Here is a 23,940-nt window from a genome sequence, read left to right as displayed (position 1 = left end):
ACAAGGAAAAGAACAGTACGAAAGGTTATAAGAAGGAACAGCAGCCATCAGCATGTAAGGCAGCGCCAGCACCAAGGGAGTGTATGGAGCACTGAGCCTAATGAAGACAGTCGATTCACAGTGAAATGGAATTAGATATGATGTATAAGGTGGAGAATAGAATAATGATTGATATGAACCACGATGAAGCACAAACACTTCCCATCAAGAAGCAAAGCAGCGCCACCAGCCAGCGCGGGAGGAGAGGGAGCGGTGAGCCTAACAGTGATAGAAGTGGAAGGAAATCGAAAGAGAGGCGATTCATTAGGGAAGAAGTAGAATGATAAATGATACAAACAAGCTGAGGGACAGACTGGCCGCTAATATACAAACTAACACCACCAGCTAGTAATGGAGTAGATGGGACTCTGAGACTAATCAATATACTCAATTTATAATGAAGGAAGTAGAGTAAAAGGTGATGAGACACACGATGTCTCATCAATGCGGCCATCAAGGGCTGCTGAAGAAAGCTTGTCCGGCAGGGGTGTTGTGGTCAGGGGGGGAGAGCAGGGGTTAAGGGAGGGGGAAGGAGAGGGGAGTGATCCACCCACGAAGGCCGAGTTACAAGTATATAAGGCGTGGGCTGGGCTGGACTGGCAGACACTTGGGCTGACGGCAGTGAGCAGACATCAGCACCAACCATGAAGACCTACGTGAGTACTGACAGTCACTCGCTTGATTCAGCACCACTCGGCCACTCTCTTCCTCCTCCACTCGCCTACATGTTCCAGCCTGTATTAAGCCATCCACTCACACGATCTATCCTCACTCAGTCTGATACCTCCTCCTCCACTTGTCCACATGATTCAGCCTGCAGCCTCCCATCCACTCACTCACACGATCTACCCTCACTCCATTTGGCCACATGATCCAGTCTCAGTCATTCAGTCACATTATAAAAGATAGTTACTCGCTCATTCTCTCATTCACTCGATAAAATTTCTGTCGAGCGACTAATCCTTATCGGACTTGTAGACTGAAGGATATGTTGGCATCACACCACGTGCCGGCCATCTGTCCCCTCGCCTCCCATTACTGACGAGGTGGAAGGAGACTTAAGGGGTCACATTGCTCTCTGCCGCAGGTGACAGAGGCTCTGGGCCTCCTGGCAGTGGCGGCTCTGGTGCACGCTGACCCTGAGCCCGAGGCCCTCGCCGAAGCCGACCCCGACGCCCACCGGCCCTACTCCTACCACTACGGCTACCCCCACTACGGCCACTACTCCTACCGCCACTACGGCTACCCGCGCTACCACCACCACCACAAGCGGTCCGCTGACCCTGAGGCCAGTGCTGACCCAGAGCCCAGCAGACACTACTACGGCCACCACCACCACACCCCCTACCACTACCACCACCACCACAAGCGCTCCGCTGACCCCGAGGCTGCCGCTGAGCCCAGCAGGCACTACTCCTACGGTCACCCCCACCACTACGGCTACTACCACCACAGGCCCCACTACTACCACAACCACCACAAGCGCTCCGCTGACCCCGAGCCCAGCGCAGAGCCCAGCAGGACCCACTACTACGGGTACGGCCACCCCGGCTACCACTACTACAGGTACCCCTACTACCGCTACGGCTCCTACCACCACCACCACTAGAGCCGATCCCTTTCTTCACTTCACCATGACCCTGCAACGGGCCACTCCACCTCCTTCATCTCCTCCACTTTATCTTCCACCTCCCCCACGACCAACCTGCTGCGGGCCGCCACCTTCTCCTCCTCCCCCCCACGGCCGCCACTTGTCTCGACGCAGCGACTCGCTTCCCCGGGGCGGCTGGCGGGAGAGGCGCCGACACCCGGACTCACGGATAGGCCGGTCTTGCTCACGCCGGTTTTTCCCGCGTCCCCGTGTCGCCCCAGCCGCCCCGGAGCACCGGTGAGGGGCGCCGCCCCGGCTCCCTCGCCCTCACGCCACTTAAATAAAGCTGCTCTGTCTTAATGTTACTTTGTTCTTTTGACCTAAGTTCATACTCGATAACATTCAGCTGTCACCTTCTTCAACATTAAATATCCTCGGTCTGTCCTTAGCTCAAAATCTCAACTGGAAACTTCACATTTCCTCTCTCACTTAATCAGCTTCCTCGAGGTTGGGCGTTCTGTATCGTCTCCGCCAGTTCTTCTCCCCTGCACAGATGCTTTCCATTTATAGGGGCCTTGTCCGCCCTCGTATGGAGTATGCATCTCACGTGGGGGGGGGCTCCACTCACACAGCTCTCCTGGACAGAGTGGAGTCTAAGGCTCTTCGTCTCATCAGCTCTCCTCCTCTTACTGATAGTCTTCTACCTCTTAAATTCCGCCGCCATGTTGCCTCTCTTTCTATCTTCTATCGATATTTTCACGCTGACATGCACGTGCAGGAATAAGCATGGATAGAGTTGAATGTTATGTACAGGCTATGAACAACGTTACCAAATTACCGTACGCATAACATTGTATTATCCGGTTTCTGGCCCATAAATATTGCAAAAAAGAGCATCAATAATTACTGATTTTAACAATAATTATAAATGCATATCGTTATCTTTGTGGGTGCGATAGTTTTTGGTCAGAAATCGGCAAAAACAATACGCCAAGTACGACAATCTGGCAACGTTGGCTATGAAAAGGAAACATTTGTTATCCTTACAGCACGGAACAGTGGAGCACACGCCAGACGGGGAATTCTGAGTGAGCTCCAGAGTTACGACGCGTTATTACCCTGAGTTTTGTGGAGTTCGTTTCCGTGAATAACATTATCACCACACCAGCAGTGATCGTTGTTTTGGGTATCGGGGCAAGGGTATTGGAACACAGGTATTGGAAAAAGGGTACTAGAACAAGGAGTGTCGAGTGTTATTGTATACGTTGCCTGTATGCTTCAACATTAGGGGAGGCGGTGGCTGAACGGATAGCGAGACGGCCCCGCGTTCAGGAGGACGCAAGTTCAATCCCCGACCGGTGCCACCAAACCGGGATTTTTCAGCCGCCGCCGAGTGGCTTAAAACTACCCACATGCTGTCCAGAAGACCACCTATCAACCCGGACTCTAGATTCTAGGATTAAAGATGAACTCCGGGAGGGCAGCATGAGCCAATGCAAGATGGCGCCACTATAAACACTCGCCTGCGCCAGAACGGGCTGGGCCGACCATCAGGACCCACCGGGAAGAAGATTTGGACCGACCATCAAGATCCACCGGGAAGAAGGCTACCGGCACAATAGGCCGCGACGTAAAAAAAAAAAAAAAAAAAAAAAATTCCGCGGCACACAAAATAAAGCTTCATACCAACGTAGTCATTTTTGCTTGGCCAGTTATGTTGCCAACAAGAGCAAAAATATAGTTATTGGTCAGTAATGTCTGATTATTTTCTTTCGCTTCATCCTAGTCTTCCACCACCACCTCCTCTTCCTCCTCCTCCTCCTCCTCCTCCTCCTCCTCTACCTTCCCCTCATCCCCGCCCTGCTGCTGCTACTAAAACTGCTCATGCTATTACCTGCTGCAGTCGATGCCTCTTTTGTCACTTTTGCTGATGTTATATATATATATATATATATATATATATATATATATTTATATATATATATATATATATATATATATATAGATAGATAGATAGATAGATAGATAGATAGATATAGATATATATATATATATATATATATATATATATATATATATATATATATATAGATAGATAGATAGATAGATAGATAGATAGATAGATAGATAGATAGATAGATAGATATAGATATAGATAGATAGATAGATATAAATAGATAGATATAGATAGATAGATAGATAGATAGAGATGTTAAAATGAAACTACTGTCTGAATCTTGTAGTAGAAAAGTATCCGTGCTAGAAAATGGGAATGAATGAAGTCTTACACAAAAGATATCAGAAATAGGCAAGACGCGCTTAATAGATTGATAGGTCATTTCTTTTGATAACGGGAGCTTGCAAAGGGAGCTTCACGATTTTTGTGAGGACAGATGATCGACAAGGAAAAGAACAGTACGAAAGGTTATAAGAAGGAACAGCAGCCATCAGCATGTAAGGCAGCGCCAGCACCAAGGGAGTGTATGGAGCACTGAGCCTAATGAAGACAGTCGATTCACAGTGAAATGGGATTAGATATGATGTATAAGGTGGAGAATAGAATAATGATTGATAAGAACCACGATGAAGCACAAACACTTGCCATCAAGAAGCAAAGCAGCGCCACCAGCCAGCGCGGGAGGAGAGGGAGCGGTGAGCCTAACGGTGATAGAAGTGGAAGGAAATCGAAAGAGAGGCGATTCATTAGGGAAGAAGTAGAATGATAAATGATACAAACAAGCTGAGGGACAGACTGGCCGCCAATATACAAACTAACACCACCAGCTAGTAATGGAGTAGATGGGACTCTGAGACTAATCAATATACTCAATTTATAATGAAGGAAGTAGAGTAAAAGGTGATGAGACACACGATGTCTCATCAATGCGGCCATCAAGGGCTGCTGAAGAAAGCTTGTCCGGCAGGGGTGTTGTGGTCAAGGGGGGAGAGTAGGGCTCAAGGGATGGGGAAGGAGAGGGAAGTGATCCACCCACGAAGGCCGAGTTACAAGTATATAAGGCGTGGGCTGGGCTGGACTGGCAGACACTTGGGCTGACGGCAGTGAGCAGACATCAGCACCAACCATGAAGACCTACGTGAGTACTGACAGTCACTCGCTTGATTCAGCACCACTCGGCCACTCTCTTCCTCCTCCACTCGCCTACATGTTCCAGCCTGTATTAAGCCATCCACTCACACGATCTATCCTCATTCAGTCTGATACTTCCTTCTCCACTTGTCCACATGATTCAGCCACCTATCCACTCACTCACACGATCTACCCTCACTCCATTTGGCCACATGATCCAGTCTCAGTCACTCAATCATATTATAAAAGTTAGTTACTCGTTCATTCTCTCATTCACTCGATAAAATTTCTGTCGAGCGACTAATCCTTATCGGACATGTAGACTGAAAGATATGTTGGCTTCACTCTACATGCCGGCCATCTGTCCCCTCGCCTCCCATTACTGACGAGGTGGAAGGAGACTTAAGGGGTCACATTGCTCTCTGCCGCAGGTGTGTGTGGCTCTGGGCCTCCTGGCAGTGGCGGCTCTGGTGCACGCTGACCCTGAGCCCGAGGCCCTCGCCGAAGCCGACCCCGACGCCCACCGGCCCTACTCCTACCACTACGGCTACCCCCACTACGGCCACTACTCCTACCGCCACTACGGCTACCCGCGCTACCACCACCACCACAAGCGGTCCGCTGACCCTGAGGCCAGTGCTGACCCAGAGCCCAGCAGACACTACTACGGCCACCACCACCACACACCCTACCACTACCACCACCACCACAAGCGCTCCGCTGACCCCGAGGCTGCCGCTGAGCCCAGCAGGCACTACTCCTACGGTCACCCCCACCACTACGGCTACTACCACCACAGGCCCCACTACTACCACAACCACCACAAGCGCTCCGCTGACCCCGAGCCCAGCGCAGAGCCCAGCAGGACCCACTACTACGGGAACGGCCACCCCGGCTACCACTACTACAGGTACCCCTACTACCGCTACGGCTACTACCACCGCCACCACTAGAGCCGATCCCTTTCTTCACTTCACCATGACCCTGCAACGGGCCACTCCACCTTCATCTCCTCCACTTTATCTTCCACCTCCCCCACGACCAACCTGCTGCGGGCCGCCACCTTCTCCTCCTCCCCCCCACGGCCGCCACTTGTCTCGACGCAGCGACTCGCTTCCCCGGGGCGGCTGGCGGGAGAGGCGCCGACACCCGGACTCACGGATAGGCCGGTCTTGCTCACGCCGGTTTTTCCCGCTTCCCCGTGTCGCCCCAGCCGCCCCGGAGCACCGGTGAGGGGCGCCGCTCCGCCCCGGCCCCCTCGCCCTCACGCCCTTTAAATAAAACGCTCAGTCTTAATGTTACTCTTTCCTTTTGCCCTAAGTTCATATTCGCCAATTTTGAGTGGATGGGTGAAGGGAGCAAACAACTTAATTGCACCAGTACTGTAAGCCACGAACAAGCACACGGTGAAAGGCCGTCATTTGTATCAGGTGATCACCAACATGCCTTTCAGCGTACTACTCTCAACATCCTTTTACCTTAAAAAGAACACACATAAAACTCTGGCAACCTTTTTTTCTGATGAACTGTAACTTGTAGCGTTACCAGTCTTTTTCAAGCTTCTTCACCCGTCAAGATGAGCTTTGCTTCTGCCACAGTGTGACTGGTCTGCTCGAGACAATTGGAATCGCTTGTAACCCCCGTGAGTGGCGCCTCTTCATCAACAACTCGTCCAGGAGCCTCAAAGCCGTGCTGCTTCATAACGGGAACATGCATCCATCTCTTACCCTGGCTCACTCGGCGCAGCTCAAAGAGGAATACAGCAGCGTCAAGATCTTGCTGACTTTTTTCTGAACGAGAATGTTGACATTTGCCAGTTTTCAGAATGGCAATAGATAAATTTCAGAATTGTCATTGTCCTGGTAACAAGAGCTAAGTTTGAAGGAGACATAAGCCATTTTTCATACATTCTAGGCGTAAGCAAATAGGAAATAACAGTTCCTAACCTAGGATAAAAGTCGTGTTACACAGTGAATCATTCAGTTTAGCTACAGAATGGGTGGCGGGTTAACTTAAGCTTCCCTGTCAGAAAAGTCACAAATACCTGTTTTTAGGGAGGCAATTTCGCCAGTATATCACCGTCACATCCACGCCATCCTGTTTCGCTCTCAGCGGTAAATAAAGAAGTATGTGTACCCGACCATTTACTGTACTGAGCACACATCGCCCTCCTTTACAGACTAATACGTAACAGATTAATAAGTATTGATATATTGTAAGTGAAATGTACAGGCATTGAAAGGTAAATGCATACACACACCTGCACGTGCAGGAATAAGCATGGATAGAGTTGAATGATTTGTACAGGCTATGAAAAGGAAATATTTGTTACCGTTACAGCACATGACGATAGAGCACACGCCAGACGGGGTATTCTGAGTCAGCGCCAGAGTTACGGCGCGTGATTACCCTGAGTATTATGCCGTTAGGCCTAGCAAGGTCACACGTTATCAGAGAGAGAGAGAGAGAGAGAGAGAGAGAGACACACACACACACACACACACACACACACACACATACACACACACATACACACACACACACATACACACACATACACATAGACACATACACACACACAGACACATACATATACATTTTATTATACACACGCAATGTGTGGAGGGGGCGAAGGGTGGGGGAGTAGATAGATAGATAGATAGATATTGGTAATAACAACAATATCAACTGATTAAAGCATTACAAAAGCATTCTACCTATTAAAATGGTCTCCCCTCTCTCTCTCTCTCTCTCTCTCTCTCTCTGAAAAAACAATGAGAGAAATCAGAAACAGAGAGGGAAACGGATGCCGCGCCGAAAACATTCGGCCGGCGTCCTGCCATCCCAGACTCGACAAACGTAGCTTTTGCGCCGTCACGGTGTTTACGATTAATTTAATATTCCCGTCTGGAGTTGTTCTGCAGTTGTCTGGAGTTCCCGCCCTCCCCCGCCTCGGCGGTGCTGGGGAGCGTCAGGGAGCCCAAGGTCTCCCTGGCGAGCGTCGCGGGGCTCAGGGGTTCCGGCAGGGCGTCTCGGCTCCCTCGGGGCGTCCATGGCGGTGCCGTAGATCCCGAGTGTCCAGGGCGGGGGGAGGGGAGGGCGTTTGGTGTTGTGTGTTGGTATGGGCGGGTCTTTTCTGGGGTGAAGGAGATTCATTCGTATCAGCACACAGCACCAAGGAAAGGCGATTTCAGAACAACTCCACGACAGGGATATTACAGGTGAAAAACACCGAAAATAAGGAAAATAAACTGAAAGAACATCAGAAATAGGACAATACAGGAGAGGAATTCCAGGAAATAGACAAGATAGAAGCACAGATGAGAAAAAGGAAAAAATAAAACAAAAACACGCACAAAGATCCAGCAAGAAGGCCTTTGGTGTGGTATATTGGTCTGGGTGAGCCTTCTCTGGGGTGAAGGAGACTCCTCTGTAGCAAGATACGGCACCAGGTAGAGGCGATGTAGATACTCTACACAACACTCACACCACAAATAAAGAAAAGTAACACCGGAGACAGGATAATACAGAAAAGGAATGCCAGAAAAAATAAATCAGATACAAAACACAACATTAGCAAAACGAACAACTGGGATTAAGGACTTTGGTGTGGTATGTTGGTACGGGCGAGGCTTCTCAGGGGTGAAGGAGACTCGTCTGTAGCAGGATACGGCACCAAGAAAAGCCGATGTACAGTTAAAACTACACCAGAAGAAGGAAAATGAAGAAAGAGAAAACCAGCACAAGGAAAATACAGAAAAAAAACACCAGAAAAAAAAAAACGATAGCAACACAACATCTTAAAAAGGAAAAAGTCATCATCCACATTTTGGGCTCTCGATGGGATGCTGACCCTGACTTAACTGTCGGGGTGGGATGCTGACCCTGACTTAACTGTCGGGGTGGGATGCTGACCCTGACTTAACTGTCGGGGTGGGATGCTGACCCCAGCTTGAATGTTGGGGTGGGATGCTGACCCTGACGTAAATGTCGGGGTGGGATGCTGACCCTGACGTAAATGTCGGGGTGGGATGCTGACCCTGACGTAAATGTCGGGGTGGGATGCTGACCCTGACGTAAATGTTGGGGTGGGATGCTGACCCTGACGTAAATGTCGGGGTGGGATGCTGACCCTGACGTAAATGTCGGGGTGGGATGCTGACTCTGACATAAGTGTCGGGGTGGGATACTGACCTTTAAAGGAAGAAAAATGAGTTGTTGCGATGTCTTAGTTTTATCGACAAAGGAATCGACTTTTTGAGGACACAGAAAGGATAACGAGTTATTGCGACGCGTTTTTATCGACAAAGGAATCGACGTTTTGGAAACAAGAAAAGGAAAATATGATTTTGAGTTGCTTTAGTTTTATCGACAAAGGAATCAACATTTTGGAAACAAAGAAAGGAAAATATGGTTTTGAGTTTTAGTTTTATCGACAAAGGAATCGACATTTTGTAAACGAAGAAAGGAAAATATGGTTTTGAGTTGTTTTAGTTTTATCGACAAAGGAATCAACATTTTGGAAACAAAGAAAGGAAAATATGGTTTTGAGTTTTAGTTTTATCGACAAAGGAATCAACGTTTTGTAAACGAAGAAAGGAAAATATGGTTTTGAGTTGTTTTAGTTTTATCGACAAAGGAATCAACATTTTGGAAACAAAGAAAGGATAACGAGTTATTACGACGTGTTTTTATCGACAAAGGATAACCTAACGGTGATGGAAGATGGAAGGAAATCGAATGAGAGGTGATTCATTAGGGAAGAAGCAGAATGATAAATGATACAAACAAGCTGAGGGACAGACTGGCCGCCAGTAAACAAACTAACGCCGGCAGCTAGTTCGGGAATAGTTGGGACACTGAGCCTAATCAATGTACTCAATTTATAATGAAGGAAGTAGAGTAAAAGGTGATGAGACACACGATGTCTCATCCAGCGGCCCTCGACCATGCAGCCATCAAGGGCCGCTGAAGATGGCTGGGAGGTGTGGTGTGGTCAGGGGGGGAGAGCAGGGGTTAAAGGAGGGGGAAGGAGAGGGGAGTGATCCACCCACGAAGGCCGAGTTACAAGTATATAAGGCGTGGGCTGGGCTGGACTGGCAGACACTTGGGCTGACGGCAGTGAGCAGACATCAGCACCAACCATGAAGACCTACGTGAGTACTGACAGTCACTCGCTTGATTCAGCACCACTCGGCCACTCTCTTCCTCCTCCACTCGCCTACATGTTACAGCCTGTATTAACCCATCCACTCACACGATCTATCGTCACTCAGTCTGATACCTCCTCCTCCACTTGTCCACATGATTCAGCCTGCAGCCTCCCATCCACTCACTCACACGATCTACCCTCACTCCATTTGCCACATGATCCAGTCTCAGTCATTCAGTCACATTATAAAAGTTAGTTACTCGCTCATTCTCTCATTCACTCGATAAAATTTCTGTCGAGCGACTAATCCTTATCGGACATGTAGACTGAAGGATATGTTGGCATCACACCATGTGCCGGCTATCTGTCCCCTCGCCTCTCATTACCGACGAGGTGGAAGGAGACTTAAGGGGTCACATTGCTCTCTGCCGCAGGTGTGTGTGGCTCTGGGCCTCCTGGCAGTGGCGGCTCTGGTGCACGCTGACCCTGAGCCCGAGGCCCTCGCCGAAGCCGACCCCGACGCCCACCGGCCCTACTCCTACCACTACGGCTACCCCCACTACGGCCACTACTCCTACCGCCACTACGGCTACCCGCGCTACCACCGCCACCACAAGCGGTCCGCTGACCCTGAGGCCAGTGCTGACCCAGAGCCCAGCAGACACTACTACGGCCACCACCACCACACCCCCTACCACTACCACCACCACCACAAGCGCTCCGCTGACCCCGAGGCTGCCGCTGAGCCCAGCAGGCACTACTCCTACGGTCACCCCCACCACTACGGCTACTACCACCACAGGCCCCACTACTACCACAACCACCACAAGCGCTCCGCTGACCCCGAGCCCAGCGCAGAGCCCAGCAGGACCCACTACTACGGGTACGGCCACCCCGGCTACCACTACTACAGGTACCCCTACTACCGCTACGGCTCCTACCACCGCCACCACTAGAGCCGATCCCTTTCTTCACCCCACCATGACCCGGCAACGGGCCACTCCACCTCCATCCCCTCCACTTAATCTTCCACCTCCCCCACTACCAACCTGCTGCGGGCCGCCACCTTCTCCACCATTTCCTGTACTTCCTCCTCCTCCTCCCCCCCACGGCCGCCACTTGTCTCGACGCAGCGACTCGCTTCCCCGGGGCGGCTGGCGGGAGAGGCGCCGACACCCGGACTCACGGATAGGCCGGTCTTGCTCACGCCGGTTTTTCCCGCGTCCCCGTGTCGCCCCAGCCGCCCCGGAGCACCGGTGAGGGGCGCCGCTCCGCCCCGGCCCCCTCGCCCTCACGCCCTTTAAATAAAACGCTCAGTCGTAATGTTACTCTTTCCTTTTGCCCTAAGTTCATACTCGCCAATTTTGAGTGGATGGGTGAAGGGAGCAAACAACTTAATTGCACCAGTACTGTAAGCCACGAACAAGCACACGGTGAAAGGCCGTCATTTGTATCAGGTGATCACCAACATGCCTTTCAGCGTACTACTCTCAACATCCTTTTACCTTAAAAAGAACACACACAAAACTCAGGCAACCTTTTTTTCTGATGAACTGTAACTTGTAGCGTTACCAGTCTTTTTCAAGCTTCTTCACCCGTCAAGATGAGCTTTGCTTCTGCCACAGTGTGACTGGTCTGCTCGAGACAATTGGAATCGCTTGTAACCCCCGTGAGTGGCGCCTCTTCATCAACAACTCGTCCAGGAGCCTCAAAGCCGTGCTGCTTCGTAACGGGAACATGCATCCATCTCTTACCCTGGCTCACTCGGCGCAGCTCAAAGAGGAATACAGCAGCGTCAAGATCTTGCTGACTTTTTTGTGAACGAGAATGTTGACATTTGCCAGTTTTCAGAATGGGAATAGATAAATTTCAGAATTATCATTGTCCTGGTAACAAGAGCTAAGTTTGAAGGAGACATAAGCCATTTTTCATACATTCTAGGCGTAAGCAAATAGGAAATAACAGTTCCTACCCTAGGATAAAAGTCGTGTTACACAGTGAATCATTCAGTTTAGCTATAGAATGGGTGGCGGGTTAACTTAAGCTTCCCTGTCAGAAAAGTCACAAATACCTGTTTTTAGGGAGGGGATTTCGCCAGTATATCACCGTCACATCCACGCCATCCTGTTTCGCTCTCAGCGGTAAATAAAGAAGTATGTGTACCCGACCATTGACTGTACTGAGCACACATCGCCCTCCTTTACAGACTAATACGTAACAGATTAATAAGTATTGATATATTGTAAGTGAAATGTACAGGCATTGAAAGGTAAATGCATACACACACTGCACGTGCAGGAATAAGCATGGATAGAGTTGAATGATTTGTACAGGCTATGAAAAGGAAATATTTGTTACCGTTACAGCACATGACGATAGAGCACACGCCAGACGGGGTATTCTGAGTCAGCGCCAGAGTTACGGCGCGTGATTACCCTGAGTATTATGCCGTTAGGCCTAGCAAGGTCACACGTTATCAGAGAGAGAGAGAGAGAGAGAGAGAGAGAGAGAGAGAGAGAGACACACACACACACATAGACACACATACACACACACACATACACACACACACATAGACACACATACACACACTACACACACACATACACACACACACACACACACACAGACACATACACACACACAGACACATACATATACATTTTATTATACACACGCAATGTGTGGAGGGGGCGAAGGGTGGGGGAGTAGATAGATAGATAGATAGATATTGGTAATAACAACAATATCAACTGATTAAAGCATTACAAAAGCATTCTACCTATTAAAATGGTCGCCCCTCTCTCTCTCTCTCTCTCTCTCTCTCTCTCTCTCTCTCTCTCTCTCTCAAAAAACAATGAGGGAAATCAGAAACAGAGAGGGAAACGGATGCCGCGCCGAAAACATTCGGCCGGCGTCCTGCCATCCCAGACTCGACAAACGTAGCTTTTGCGCCGTCACGGTGTTTACGATTAATTTAATATTCCCGTCTGGAGTTGTTCTGCAGTTGTCTGGAGTTCCCGCCCTCCCCCGCCTCGGCGGTGCTGGGGAGCGTCAGGGAGCCCAAGGTCTCCCTGGCGAGCGTCGCGGGGCTCAGGGGTTCCGGCAGGGCGTCTCGGCTCCCTCGGGGCGTCCATGGCGGTGCCGTAGATCCCGAGTGTCCAGGGCGGGGGGAGGGGAGGGCGTTTGGTGTTGTGTGTTGGTATGGGCGGGTCTTTTCTGGGGTGAAGGAGATTCATTCGTATCAGCACACAGCACCAAGGAAAGGCGATTTCAGAAGAACTCCACGACAGGGATATTACAGGTGAACACACCGAAAATAAGGAAAACAAACTGAAAGAACATCAGAAATAGGACAATACAGGAGAGGAATTCCAGGAAATAGACAAGATAGAAGCACAGATGAGAAAAAGGAAAAAATAAAACAAAAACACGCACAAAGATCCAGCATGAAGGCCTTTGGTGTGGTATATTGGTATGGGTGAGCCTTCTCTGGGGTGAAGGAGACTCCTCTGTAGCAAGATACGGCACCAGGTAGAGGCGATGTAGATACTCTACACAACACTCACACCACAAATAAAGAAAAGTAACACCGGAGACAGGATAATACAGAAAAGGAATGCCAGAAAAAAGAAATCAGATACAAAACACAACATTAGCAAAACGAACAACTAGGATTAAGGCCTTTGGTGTGGTATGTTGGTACGGGCGAGGCTTCTCAGGGGTGAAGGAGACTCGTCTGTAGCAGGATACGGCACCAAGAAAAGCCGATATACAGTTAAAACTACACCAGAAAAAGGAAAATGAAGAAAGAGAAAACCAGCACAAGGAAAATACAGAAAAAAACACCAGAAAAAAGAATACGATAGAAACACAACATCTTAAAAAGGAAAAAGTCATCATCCACATTTTGGGCTCTCGATGGGATGCTGACCCTGACTTAACTGTCGGGGTGAGATGCTGACCCTGACTTAATTGTCGGGGTGGGATGCTGACCCTGATTTAACTGTCGGGGTGGGATGCTGACCCTGACTTAACTGTCGGGGTGAGATGCTGACCCTGACTTAATTGTCGGGGTGGGATGCTGACCCTGATTTAACTGTCGGGGTGGGATGCTGACCCCAGCTTGAATGTTGGGGTGGGATGCTGACCCTGACGTAAATGTCGGGGTGGGATGCTGACTCTGACATAAGTGTCGGGGTGGGATACTGACCTCTAAAGGAAGGAAAATGAGTTGTTGCGATGTCTTAGTTTTATCGACAAAGGAATCGACTTTTTGAGGACAAAGAAAGGATAACGAGTTATTGCGACGCGTTTTTATCGACAAAGGAATCAACGTTTTGTAAACGAAGAAAGGAAAATATGGTTTTGAGTTGTTTTAGTTTTATCGACAAAGGAATCAACGTTTTGTAAACGAAGAAAGGAAAATATGGTTTTGAGTTGTTTTAGTTTTATCGACAAAGGAATGAACGTTTTGTAAACGAAGAAAGGAAAATATGGTTTTGAGTTGTTTTAGTTTTATCGACAAAGGAATCAACATTTTGGAAACAAAGAAAGGATAACGAGTTATTACGACGTGTTTTTATCGACAAAGGATAACCTAACGGTGATGGAAGATGGAAGGAAATCGAATGAGAGGTGATTCATTAGGGAAGAAGCAGAATGATAAATGATACAAACAAGCTGAGGGACAGACTGGCCGCCAGTAAACAAACTAACGCCGGCAGCTAGTTCGGGAATAGTTGGGACACTGAGCCTAATCAATGTACTCAATTTATAATGAAGGAAGTAGAGTAAAAGGTGATGAGACACACGATGTCTCATCCAGCGACCCTCGACCATGCAGCCATCAAGGGCCGCTGAAGATGGCTGGGAGGTGTGGTGTGGTCAGGGGGGGAGAGTAGGGGTTTAGGGGAGGGGGAAGGAGAGGGGAGTGATCCACCCACGAAGGCCGAGTTACAAGTATATAAGGCGTGGGCTGGGCTGGACTGGCAGACACTTGGGCTGACGGCAGTGAGCAGACATCAGCACCAACCATGAAGACCTACGTGAGTACTGACAGTCACTCGCTTGATTCAGCACCACTCGGCCACTCTCTTCCTCCTCCACTCGCCTACATGTTCCAGCCTGTATTAAGCCATCCACTCACACGATCTATCGTCACTCAGTCTAATACCTCCTCCTCCACTTGTCAACATTATTCAACCTGCAGCCACCCATTCACTCACTCACACGATCTAGCCTCACTCCATTTACCACATGATCCAGTCTCAGTCATTCAGTCACATTATAAAAGATAGTTACTCGCTCATTCTCTCATTCACTCGATAAAATTTCTGTCGAGCGACTAATCCTTATCGGACATGTAGACTGAAGGATATGTTGGCATCACACCACGTGCTGGCCATCTGTTCCCTCGCCTCTCATTACTGACGAGGTGGAAGGAGACTTAAGGGGTCCCATTGCTCTCTGCCGCAGGTGTGTGTGGCTCTGGGCCTCCTGGCAGTGGCGGCTCTGGTGCACGCTGACCCTGAGCCCGAGGCCCTCGCCGAAGCCGACCCCGACGCCCACCGGCCCTACTCCTACCACTACGGCTACCCCCACTACGGCCACTACTCCTACCGCCACTACGGCTACCCGCGCTACCACCACCACCACAAGCGGTCCGCTGACCCTGAGGCCAGTGCTGACCCAGAGCCCAGCAGACACTACTACGGCCACCACCACCACACCCCCTACCACTACCACCACCACCACAAGCGCTCCGCTGACCCCGAGGCTGCCGCTGAGCCCAGCAGGCACTACTCCTACGGTCACCCCCACCACTACGGCTACTACCACCACAGGCCCCACTACTACCACAACCACCACAAGCGCTCCGCTGACCCCGAGCCCAGCGCAGAGCCCAGCAGGACCCACTACTACGGGTACGGCCACCCCGGCTACCACTACTACAGGTACCCCTACTACCGCTACGGCTACTACCACCGCCACCACTAGAGCCGATCCCTTTCTTCACTCCACCATGACCCTGCAACGGGCCACTCCACTTCCTTCATCTCCTCCACTTTATCTTCCACCTCCCCCACGACCAACCTGCTGCGGGCCGCCACCTTCTCCTCCTCCCCCCCACGGCCGCCACTTGTCTCGACGCAGCGACTCGCTTCCCCGGGGCGGCTGGCAGGAGAGGCGCCGACACCCGGACTCACGGATAGGCCGGTCTTGCTCACGCCGGTTTTTCCCGCGTCCCCGTGTCGCCCCAGCCGCCCCGGAGCACCGGTGAGGGGCGCCGCTCCGCCCCGGCCCCCTCGCCCTCACGCCCTTTAAATAAAACGCTCAGTCTTAATGTTACTCTTTCCTTTTGCCCTAAGTTCATACTCGCCAATTTTGAGTGGATGGGTGAAGGGAGCAAACAACTTAATTGCACCAGTACTGTAAGCCACGAACAAGCACACGGTGAAAGGCCGTCATTTCTATCAGGTGATCACCAACATGCCTTTCAGCGTACTACTCTCAACATCCTTTTACCTTAAAAAGAACACACATAAAACTCTGGCAACCTTTTTTTCTGATGAACTGTAACTTGTAGCACAGATGCTGTCAGGAGTGAACAAGTGTGTAACTGTTCAGGTGTCATTATGCATCAGGTGAAGAGCAGTAAGCGTTTTAATGTAGTCTTGAGAGGTTTTGCTGAGGAACGGAGAAGCCAGCAGGATTAACTCGTATAAACTGTTTTAAGTCATAGGCTATTAGTCAAATGGGTGGACCGCCTTATATTCTGCTTCAGAAAGGAAAGCTCTCGCCATCAAGCTGAAAAGGGTAGCGTTAAAATAAGGGATATCAGAAAGAAAAAACAGCTTGGGGAGAACTTGAAGTAATTATGTAAATATCTAGTGACACAGAGACAGCTCCCAAACTTCAGCATCGAATGTGATTGTGTTCATAACGTTTAATCATCACATCGTCCCCATCCCTGTCATCTTCATCATCTCTGTGATCATTATCCTTATTGTTGTCGTTGTCGTTTTCATCGTCAACGGCATCATTATCATCATTTAATCCATCATTATCATCATTCCTTTTTTTCCATATCAACACCATCATCACCATCATCTTAATTAAGAGAGAGAGAGAAGGACAAAGAGAGAGAATGAAGAAGTGGAATATGATTATGTCTTAGCCAACCCGACAGCGAAAAAGAAAGAAGAAATAATGGATTTGTTTGCAGCAATGCCAGATATCCAAGAAAAAGTCGCCGTATTGGGATTGCTTGCGATTAACCAGAACTTGGGCGGACGTCAAGTTAATCAGCATGAGAGGGAGGGAAGGAGGGGAGGAGAGTGGGAAGAAGGGAGGGTGGAAGTGACGTGTACTAGCGATGAAAAAGTGATACGAATGGGGAAGACCCGGAAAAGTAGAAGTTGTAGTAGCAGTAGTAGTAGCAGTAGTAGTAGTAGTAGTAGTAGTAGGAGAAGGAGGAGGAGGAGAAGAAGAAGGAAAAGGTGAGGAGGAGAAGGATGTGGAAGAAGAGGATTAGGAATATAAAAAAAAGTGGAAGATGAGGAGCAGGATAGAGAGTAAGAACATTGAGAGGAGGAGATAGATGGGAAATAGGAAGATAAGGAAGAGAAGGATGAGGAGCAAGGTAGAGCGGAAGAGTATGAAGAGGGGGAAAAGGTCCGGCACCCGATTTTACCTGGCTGTGGCGTCCTCAGATGAGTGCCGCGCCACATCGCTGGAAGGTCCCGTAGGCAACATTGTTCACGCTTCACACACAACTTCAAGGAAAAGAGTGATCTAATGGGTGCTGTAATTTGACTCCCGTCCTTCAAACACCTGTCCTTGTCACACCTTTGAAGACTTACCTGGTGATTATTACATTGTTTCCTACTTTCTGAGGCTATGATAATGTAGTAGTGGAAGTGAGATGGTTAACTTTTGATATGATGAAGAGCGTGGTGCTGGTTATGAGTGTGTCGATGTTTGTTGCTGTGGTGTTGGTATGGGTCGTAGTGGTTGTGGTGATGGTTGGTAGAAACAGTAGAGAAGCAGATGTAGTTGTGATACAGTAATGGTTATATCAGTGGTAGTGGTAGAATTTGAAGTAATAGTTGTTTTGGTGGTAGTGGTAGTGATAGCAGCTGTAGTAGGAGGAGCAGAATTATAGTTATGGTGGCGATGATAGTAGTAGATATAAGATAAATAAAGAAAAGTAGTAGTAGTAGTAGGATTAGGAGTAGGAGTAGGAGGAGGAGGAGGAATAACATTTACAGTATTAGCAATAACAGTAGCAGAAGTATAGTAGTGATGGAAGTATTTATAGAAGAAACAGAAGTAGTAGTTATGGTAGTTGAAGTAATATCAGTTGTCTGAGGTCGTGATACTTACGTTGGTGGAGACGGCAGTGGTGGCGGTGGTCGTGGGTGTGGTGGCGGCGGCGGCGGTGTGGGACATGGTTGGGTGTTGCAGGTAACCACCACTCAGGTATTGGCAATCAACCACCTGACGGCCACACTCATTAGTCAGGCCAGACGGCGACTAAACTAACTCTCTAATCGTCTGCTTGTGTAACCCACCATACACCCCCCTCCCCCCCTCATCGCCTCTCACCCCCTCCCTCCCCCTCCCTTCTGATCTCCTCCAAATTCTCTTCCTACTGTTTTGCCCTTCTTTATTTTCCCATTTCCTCTTCTCTTCTGATATCTTCCTCCTTCTTCTATAACTTTTCCTTTCTCAACTAATCTCCCTTTTTTTCTCTGTAGTTCTCTTTTCCTATTTCCTCTTCTCTTCTGATATCTTCCTCCTTCTTCTAAACTTTTCCTTTCTCTACTAATCTCCCTTCTTTCTCTGCAGTTCTCTTTTCCTATATTTCCTCTCCTCATCTGATATCTTCCTCATTCTCCTCATTCACTTTTCCTTTCTCTGCTCATCTCTGCACTTATTCTCTTTTCCTATTTCCCCTTCTCTTCTGATATCTTCCTTATCCTCCTCTGTCACTTTTCTTTCCTTTACATGCTTCCTTTTTTTTTTATTTACAGAAAGGAAGCAGTTCAAGGGCAACAAAGAAAAAAAAGCGTTGAAAAATAAGCCGCTAATCGCTGCTCCTATAAAAGACAAGAGTAAAGAGTAGCCAAAAGAGAGGTCAATTTCGGGTGGAGATACTATTTCTATACTATTCCTGATACTATTCCTCTCCTCCATTTGTATCATCATATCCTACTTCCTCGACCTCCATGTTCCTTTCCTGTGTTCTTTCTTACATTCTTCTTTCTCTCTTCCCATTTCATGCCCTTTTGTCACTTTCCTTCCGTATAGGTGCATGGTTAATAATAGACCATTGCTTTTTGTTCGACTGTTATTCGTTGTTTTTTGTTCTAATCACCTGGTAAATTTTTTGTTGTTGTTAGGAATGATTAATTGACAGACTTACTATTTTGATAACTGGACAACTGATAAAAGAATGGATATATTAGTAAAGTATTTGTACAAAAACTAAATGATTTCGTAAGTGATATAATAAACATTAGAACACTGAAAACAAAGTAAAAGTCATTAACGTATTCGCTTACTTGTACATCTATTTACTTGAGTGATTGATTGGCGACTGTCGGGCTAAGCTTTCCTGCCAGACAACACTCAATTACCTGCTTTCACGGGGAGAAATCCGCCATCATAGCACGGTTACACTCCACGGCGCCACCCTGTCACGTTCTGCCAGCGAGTGAATAGGAAAGTTTGTGCACCCAATAAAAGACTGTATATCATAAGCACACGTCGCCTTCCTTAACAGATATACACATGCAGTAAAAAGCATTGATATCGTTTAGTGATATGGTGGTACAACTTATGAAAAGGAAACACACACACACACACACACACACACACACACACACACACACACACACACACACACACACACACACAACTGTTGCAGATACGGAGACGGGACCACACGAGCGTAAAGCCCAGGCCCTGTAAAACTACAACTTTTATAGGTAAACTTGGTAAATACACACACACACACACACACACACACACACACACACACACACACACACACACACACACACACACACACACACACACACACACACACACTCAAAAATTATATGTAAAATAGGTAAAAACACACACACACACACACACACACACACACACACACACACACACACACACACACACACACGGACAATAATAAGCATGTCTATAGTTGAGTGATATGTACAGACTATGAAAAGGAAATAGTTGACATTCTTAGCATGATTCATTCCGGCACACCAAACGAAGGACTTTTGAGTCAACACCAAATTATGTCGCGTGATTCCCCCGAGTTGCTTTGTGGGATTAATTTAATAATAATGAATAACTATATTTTCTTACAGTTGTGTGGAGAAAAATTTTACCGTATACTAGACATTCCCGACGTCTGTAATAGTGATCGTTGTGTTGGGTATTGGAGCATGACTATCGGAACAAAGGTATTGGGACAAGGGTAGAACAAGGAATGTCGAATGTCACTGTGCGCAGCTCTATGGATCAACATTCCGCAGCACACGCCGTACAGAGCTTTATACCAACGTAGCGATGTTTCCGTGGCCAATTATGTTACTGACTGGAACTAAAATATCATATTGGTCGGTGATGTTTGATACTTTCTACCTCACCATCCTACTCTTTCACCTCCTCCTCCTCCTCCTCCTCCTCCTCCTCCTCCACCTCCACCTCATCCGCCCTCTGTTGCTGACACTGTTACTGTTGATGTTATTATCCTGCTGTCGATGGCTCTGGTGTTACTTTTGCTGGTTTTCTTCATCAGGAGTGAAGAAACTCTCGGACTCTTGTATTAGTAAACTATTCGTGTTAGAAAATGAGAATGAATGAAAAGTCTTACACACAGGAAATGTGAAAAAGGGAAAAACATACAATTTATAGGTTAATAGGCACGACTTCGCAAAAATAAGTGCACGATCCTTATGAGGATGAGTGATTGATAAGGAAGGGAACAAAATGAAAGGTGATAGGAAGGAACAGTAATGAGTATGTAAGACAGCCCCATCAGCACGTGAATAGATGGCGCACTGAGCCTAATGAAGATAATAGTTGAATCACGATGAAATTGAAAGAGATGACTTAAGAGAGTGAACATGATATTGACTGATGAGGAACAAACACTGGCCACTAATATGCAAAGCAGCGCCATCAGCTAACAAGGGGGTAGGGAGAGCACCGAGCCTAATGCAGAAGGAAGACAGAAGGAAATCGATTGGCAAGTGATTCATAAGTCAAGAAATATAATGATAAATAATAAAAGAACATACATTACATAGCCATGTGCAGAAGAAAAAAGAAGACAGGATCGATTGGCAAGTGATTCATAAGTCAAGAAATATAATGATAAATAATAAATAAGCTAACGTACAGACACTAGCCACCAATATGCAAGGCAGTGCTAACGGCTGGTAAGGAAGATGGAGCCCTGAGTCTCATCAATACCCCGGATTGATAACGAAGAGAACAGAGTAAAGGGTGATGATACACATGACGGTAAAGATCCAGTGTCCCTCAACCATGCGTCCATCAAGGGCCGCTGAAGAAAGCTTGGCCGGCAGGTGTGTCGTGGTCAGAGGGGGGGGGGGGGGAGAGTAGGGGTTTAAGGGAGAGGGAAGGGGAGGGAAGTGATCCACCCCACGAAGGCCGAGTTACAAGTATATAAGGCGTGGGCTGGGCTGGACTGACAGACACTTGGGCTGACGGCAGTGAGCAGACATCAGCACCAACCATGAAGACCTACGTGAGTATTGAGTCACTTACTCGGCACTACTCAGCCACTACTCAGCACTACTAAGCCACTCACCTCCTCCTCCACTCGCCCATCCAATCACACTCACGATCTATCCCCACTAAATCAGTTACTTCCCCCTCCACTTGTCCATATGATCCAGGCTGTATTAACCCATTCACTCACTCAATCAATCCTCTTTCAGTCACTCACTTCCTCCTCCTCCACTTGTCCACATGATCTTTCTTGACACTCCGTCTGCTTACACTGGGCTAAAGTATTAATTCTTCCTTTTCACACGTGCAATGTCTCAAATTTGCTTAAATGATACGTTGGCATCACACCACGTGCCGGCTATCTGTCCCCTCGCCTCCCATTACTGACGAGGTGGAAGGAGACTTAAGGCGTCACATTGCTCTCTGCCGCAGGTGTGTGTGGCTCTGGGCCTCCTGGCAGTGGCGGCTCTGGTGCACGCTGACCCTGAGCCCGAGGCCCTCGCCGAAGCCGACCCCGACGCCAACCGGCCCTACCCCTACCACTACGGCTACCCCCACTACGGCCACTACTCCTACCGCCACTACGGCTACCCGCGCTACCACCACCACCACAAGCGGTCCGCTGACCCTGAGGCCAGTGCTGACCCAGAGCCCAGCAGACACTACTACGGCCACCACCACCACACCCCCTACCACTACCACCACCACCACAAGCGCTCCGCTGACCCCGAGGCTGCCGCTGAGCCCAGCAGGCACTACTCCTACGGTCACCCCCACCACTACGGCTACTACCACCACAGGCCCCACTACTACCACAACCACCACAAGCGCTCCGCTGACCCCGAGCCCAGCGCAGAGCCCAGCAGGACCCACTACTACGGTAGGCCACCCACCTACCACTACTACAGGTACCCCTACTACTGCCCGGCTACTACCACCGCCACCACTAGAGCCGATCCTTTCTTCACTTCACCATGACCCTGCAACGGGCCACTCCACCTCCTTCATCTCCACTTTATCTTCCACCTCCCCACGACCAACCTGCTGGGCCGCCACTTCTCCTCCTTCCCCCCGCCACTTGTCTCGACGCAGCGACTCCTTCCCCGGGCGGCTGGCGGGAGGCGCCGACACCCGGACTCACGGATAGGCCGGTCTTGCTCACGCAGGTTTTTCCCGCGTCCCCGTGTCGCCCCACCCGCCCCGGAGCACCGGTGAGGGACGCCGCTCCGCCCCGGCCCCCTCGCCCTCACGACCTTTAAATAAAACTGCAATGCCTTAATGTGACACTTTCTTTTATCGTACCTAAAACTCACTAATCACCAAGGTTTATTTTTTCCTTTTTCGGTAAGTGATTTATTGCACTATTACAACCAGCGCAGGTGTACTATTAATTTAGCCGTCATTTGTGTCAGGTAAGGGCAGTAAGCCTTCCAGTGTACTTTTTTTCTTATCCTTAAGAAACACATAAAACTCATAAACCAACCAGCCTTTATTCTAGCAAACAATGAACGTACAACACTGGTGCGGTCATGTGTTAACAGGTGCATGATTAATTAGGTCTCTTTTGTATCAGGTGAGGAACGGTAAGCGATGTATTGTAGTCGTGAAATGTAGTCTTGAAATGTTTTGCTGAGAAAGGGTGAACCAACAGGATTACAGGAGCAGTGAGTAGCGGGCTTTTTTTCACATTTGTTACCTTTTTTTATGCCCTTGAACTGACTCCTCTGCTGTTAAAAAAAAAAGTGATTCGTATAAACTGTTTGCCATTGGATTTAGTCAACCGAGAGGCTCTGATATTTCTCTTCTGAAAGGAAATCTAACTCTGCTTCTCCCACCACCAATTCGAAAATAGGCATATTAAAAAAAGAATACTACAAAAGAGAAAAAGCATGTTAAGATTTGGAGTAATTACAAAGTGTTTAAGTCAGTGAGAGCTACCGAGCCTCAGCAGTACATGTGATATAGTGTTGATAATGCATAATCATCATATTAACATCATCGTCCCCATCCCGTCATCGTCATCGCCATCGTTGTCATCATCGTCACAGTAAGCTTCAGCCTAATCATTATCTTTATCATTATTGTCGTCATTGTCCTTTTCATCGTCATCATCATCATCATCATTAATATTCCCATCATTATTATCGTTATTTACCCATCATCATCGTTTTACATCATTACCTTCAAGAGAGAGAGAGTCTGCGAAGAAAAAGTGAAATATGATTATATCTTAGCCAACCCAACATCGATAAAGAAAAAAAAAAGAACGAACTTGATTGTCGCAATGCCAGATAA

General features: G+C 48.3%; 3 protein-coding genes across 5 annotated transcripts; all 3 read left to right on the top strand.

The window, feature by feature from the left end:
- The first annotated feature begins 540 nt into the window (after positions 1-540).
- Positions 541-10,875, top strand: LOC126987918 (uncharacterized histidine-rich protein DDB_G0274557-like). Of its 2 annotated transcripts, none has more exons than XM_050845500.1 (2): positions 541-695; positions 10,305-10,875. In XM_050845500.1, exons 1-2 carry the CDS (start codon positions 684-686, stop codon positions 10,824-10,826), a joined length of 534 nt encoding a protein of 177 aa, XP_050701457.1. In that variant the 5' UTR covers positions 541-683; the 3' UTR covers positions 10,827-10,875. The 2 variants fall into 2 exon arrangements, with proteins under 2 accessions (XP_050701457.1, XP_050701455.1); XM_050845498.1 differs by lacking the exon at positions 541-695 and adding an exon at positions 9,739-9,874 and having other exon boundaries at positions 10,305-10,874.
- On the top strand, positions 4,621-22,924 carry LOC126987917 (uncharacterized histidine-rich protein DDB_G0274557-like). Of its 2 annotated transcripts, XR_007741278.1 has the most exons (3): positions 14,764-14,918; positions 15,349-16,104; positions 22,812-22,924. XR_007741278.1 is itself a non-coding variant. In XM_050845497.1 (2 exons), the coding sequence occupies exons 1-2, from the start codon at positions 4,714-4,716 to the stop codon at positions 15,868-15,870; spliced, it is 534 nt and encodes a 177-aa protein (XP_050701454.1). In that variant the 5' UTR covers positions 4,621-4,713; the 3' UTR covers positions 15,871-16,217. The 2 variants fall into 2 exon arrangements, 1 of the variants encoding a protein (XP_050701454.1); XM_050845497.1 differs by lacking the exons at positions 14,764-14,918; positions 22,812-22,924 and adding an exon at positions 4,621-4,725 and having other exon boundaries at positions 15,349-16,217.
- LOC126987864 (uncharacterized histidine-rich protein DDB_G0274557-like) lies at positions 21,623-23,232 on the top strand. The gene is made up of 3 exons (XM_050845326.1): positions 21,623-21,661; positions 22,078-22,525; positions 23,219-23,232. Exons 1-3 carry the CDS (start codon positions 21,650-21,652, stop codon positions 23,230-23,232), a joined length of 474 nt encoding a protein of 157 aa, XP_050701283.1. The 5' UTR covers positions 21,623-21,649.
- The last annotated feature ends 708 nt before the right edge of the window (positions 23,233-23,940 follow it).

This window comes from Eriocheir sinensis, chromosome 67 (genome assembly GCF_024679095.1).
Source record: "Eriocheir sinensis breed Jianghai 21 chromosome 67, ASM2467909v1, whole genome shotgun sequence".
In the NCBI taxonomy this organism is placed as follows: Eukaryota; Metazoa; Arthropoda; class Malacostraca; order Decapoda; family Varunidae; genus Eriocheir; species Eriocheir sinensis.
This window is presented reverse-complemented; position numbering and strand designations above follow the sequence as displayed.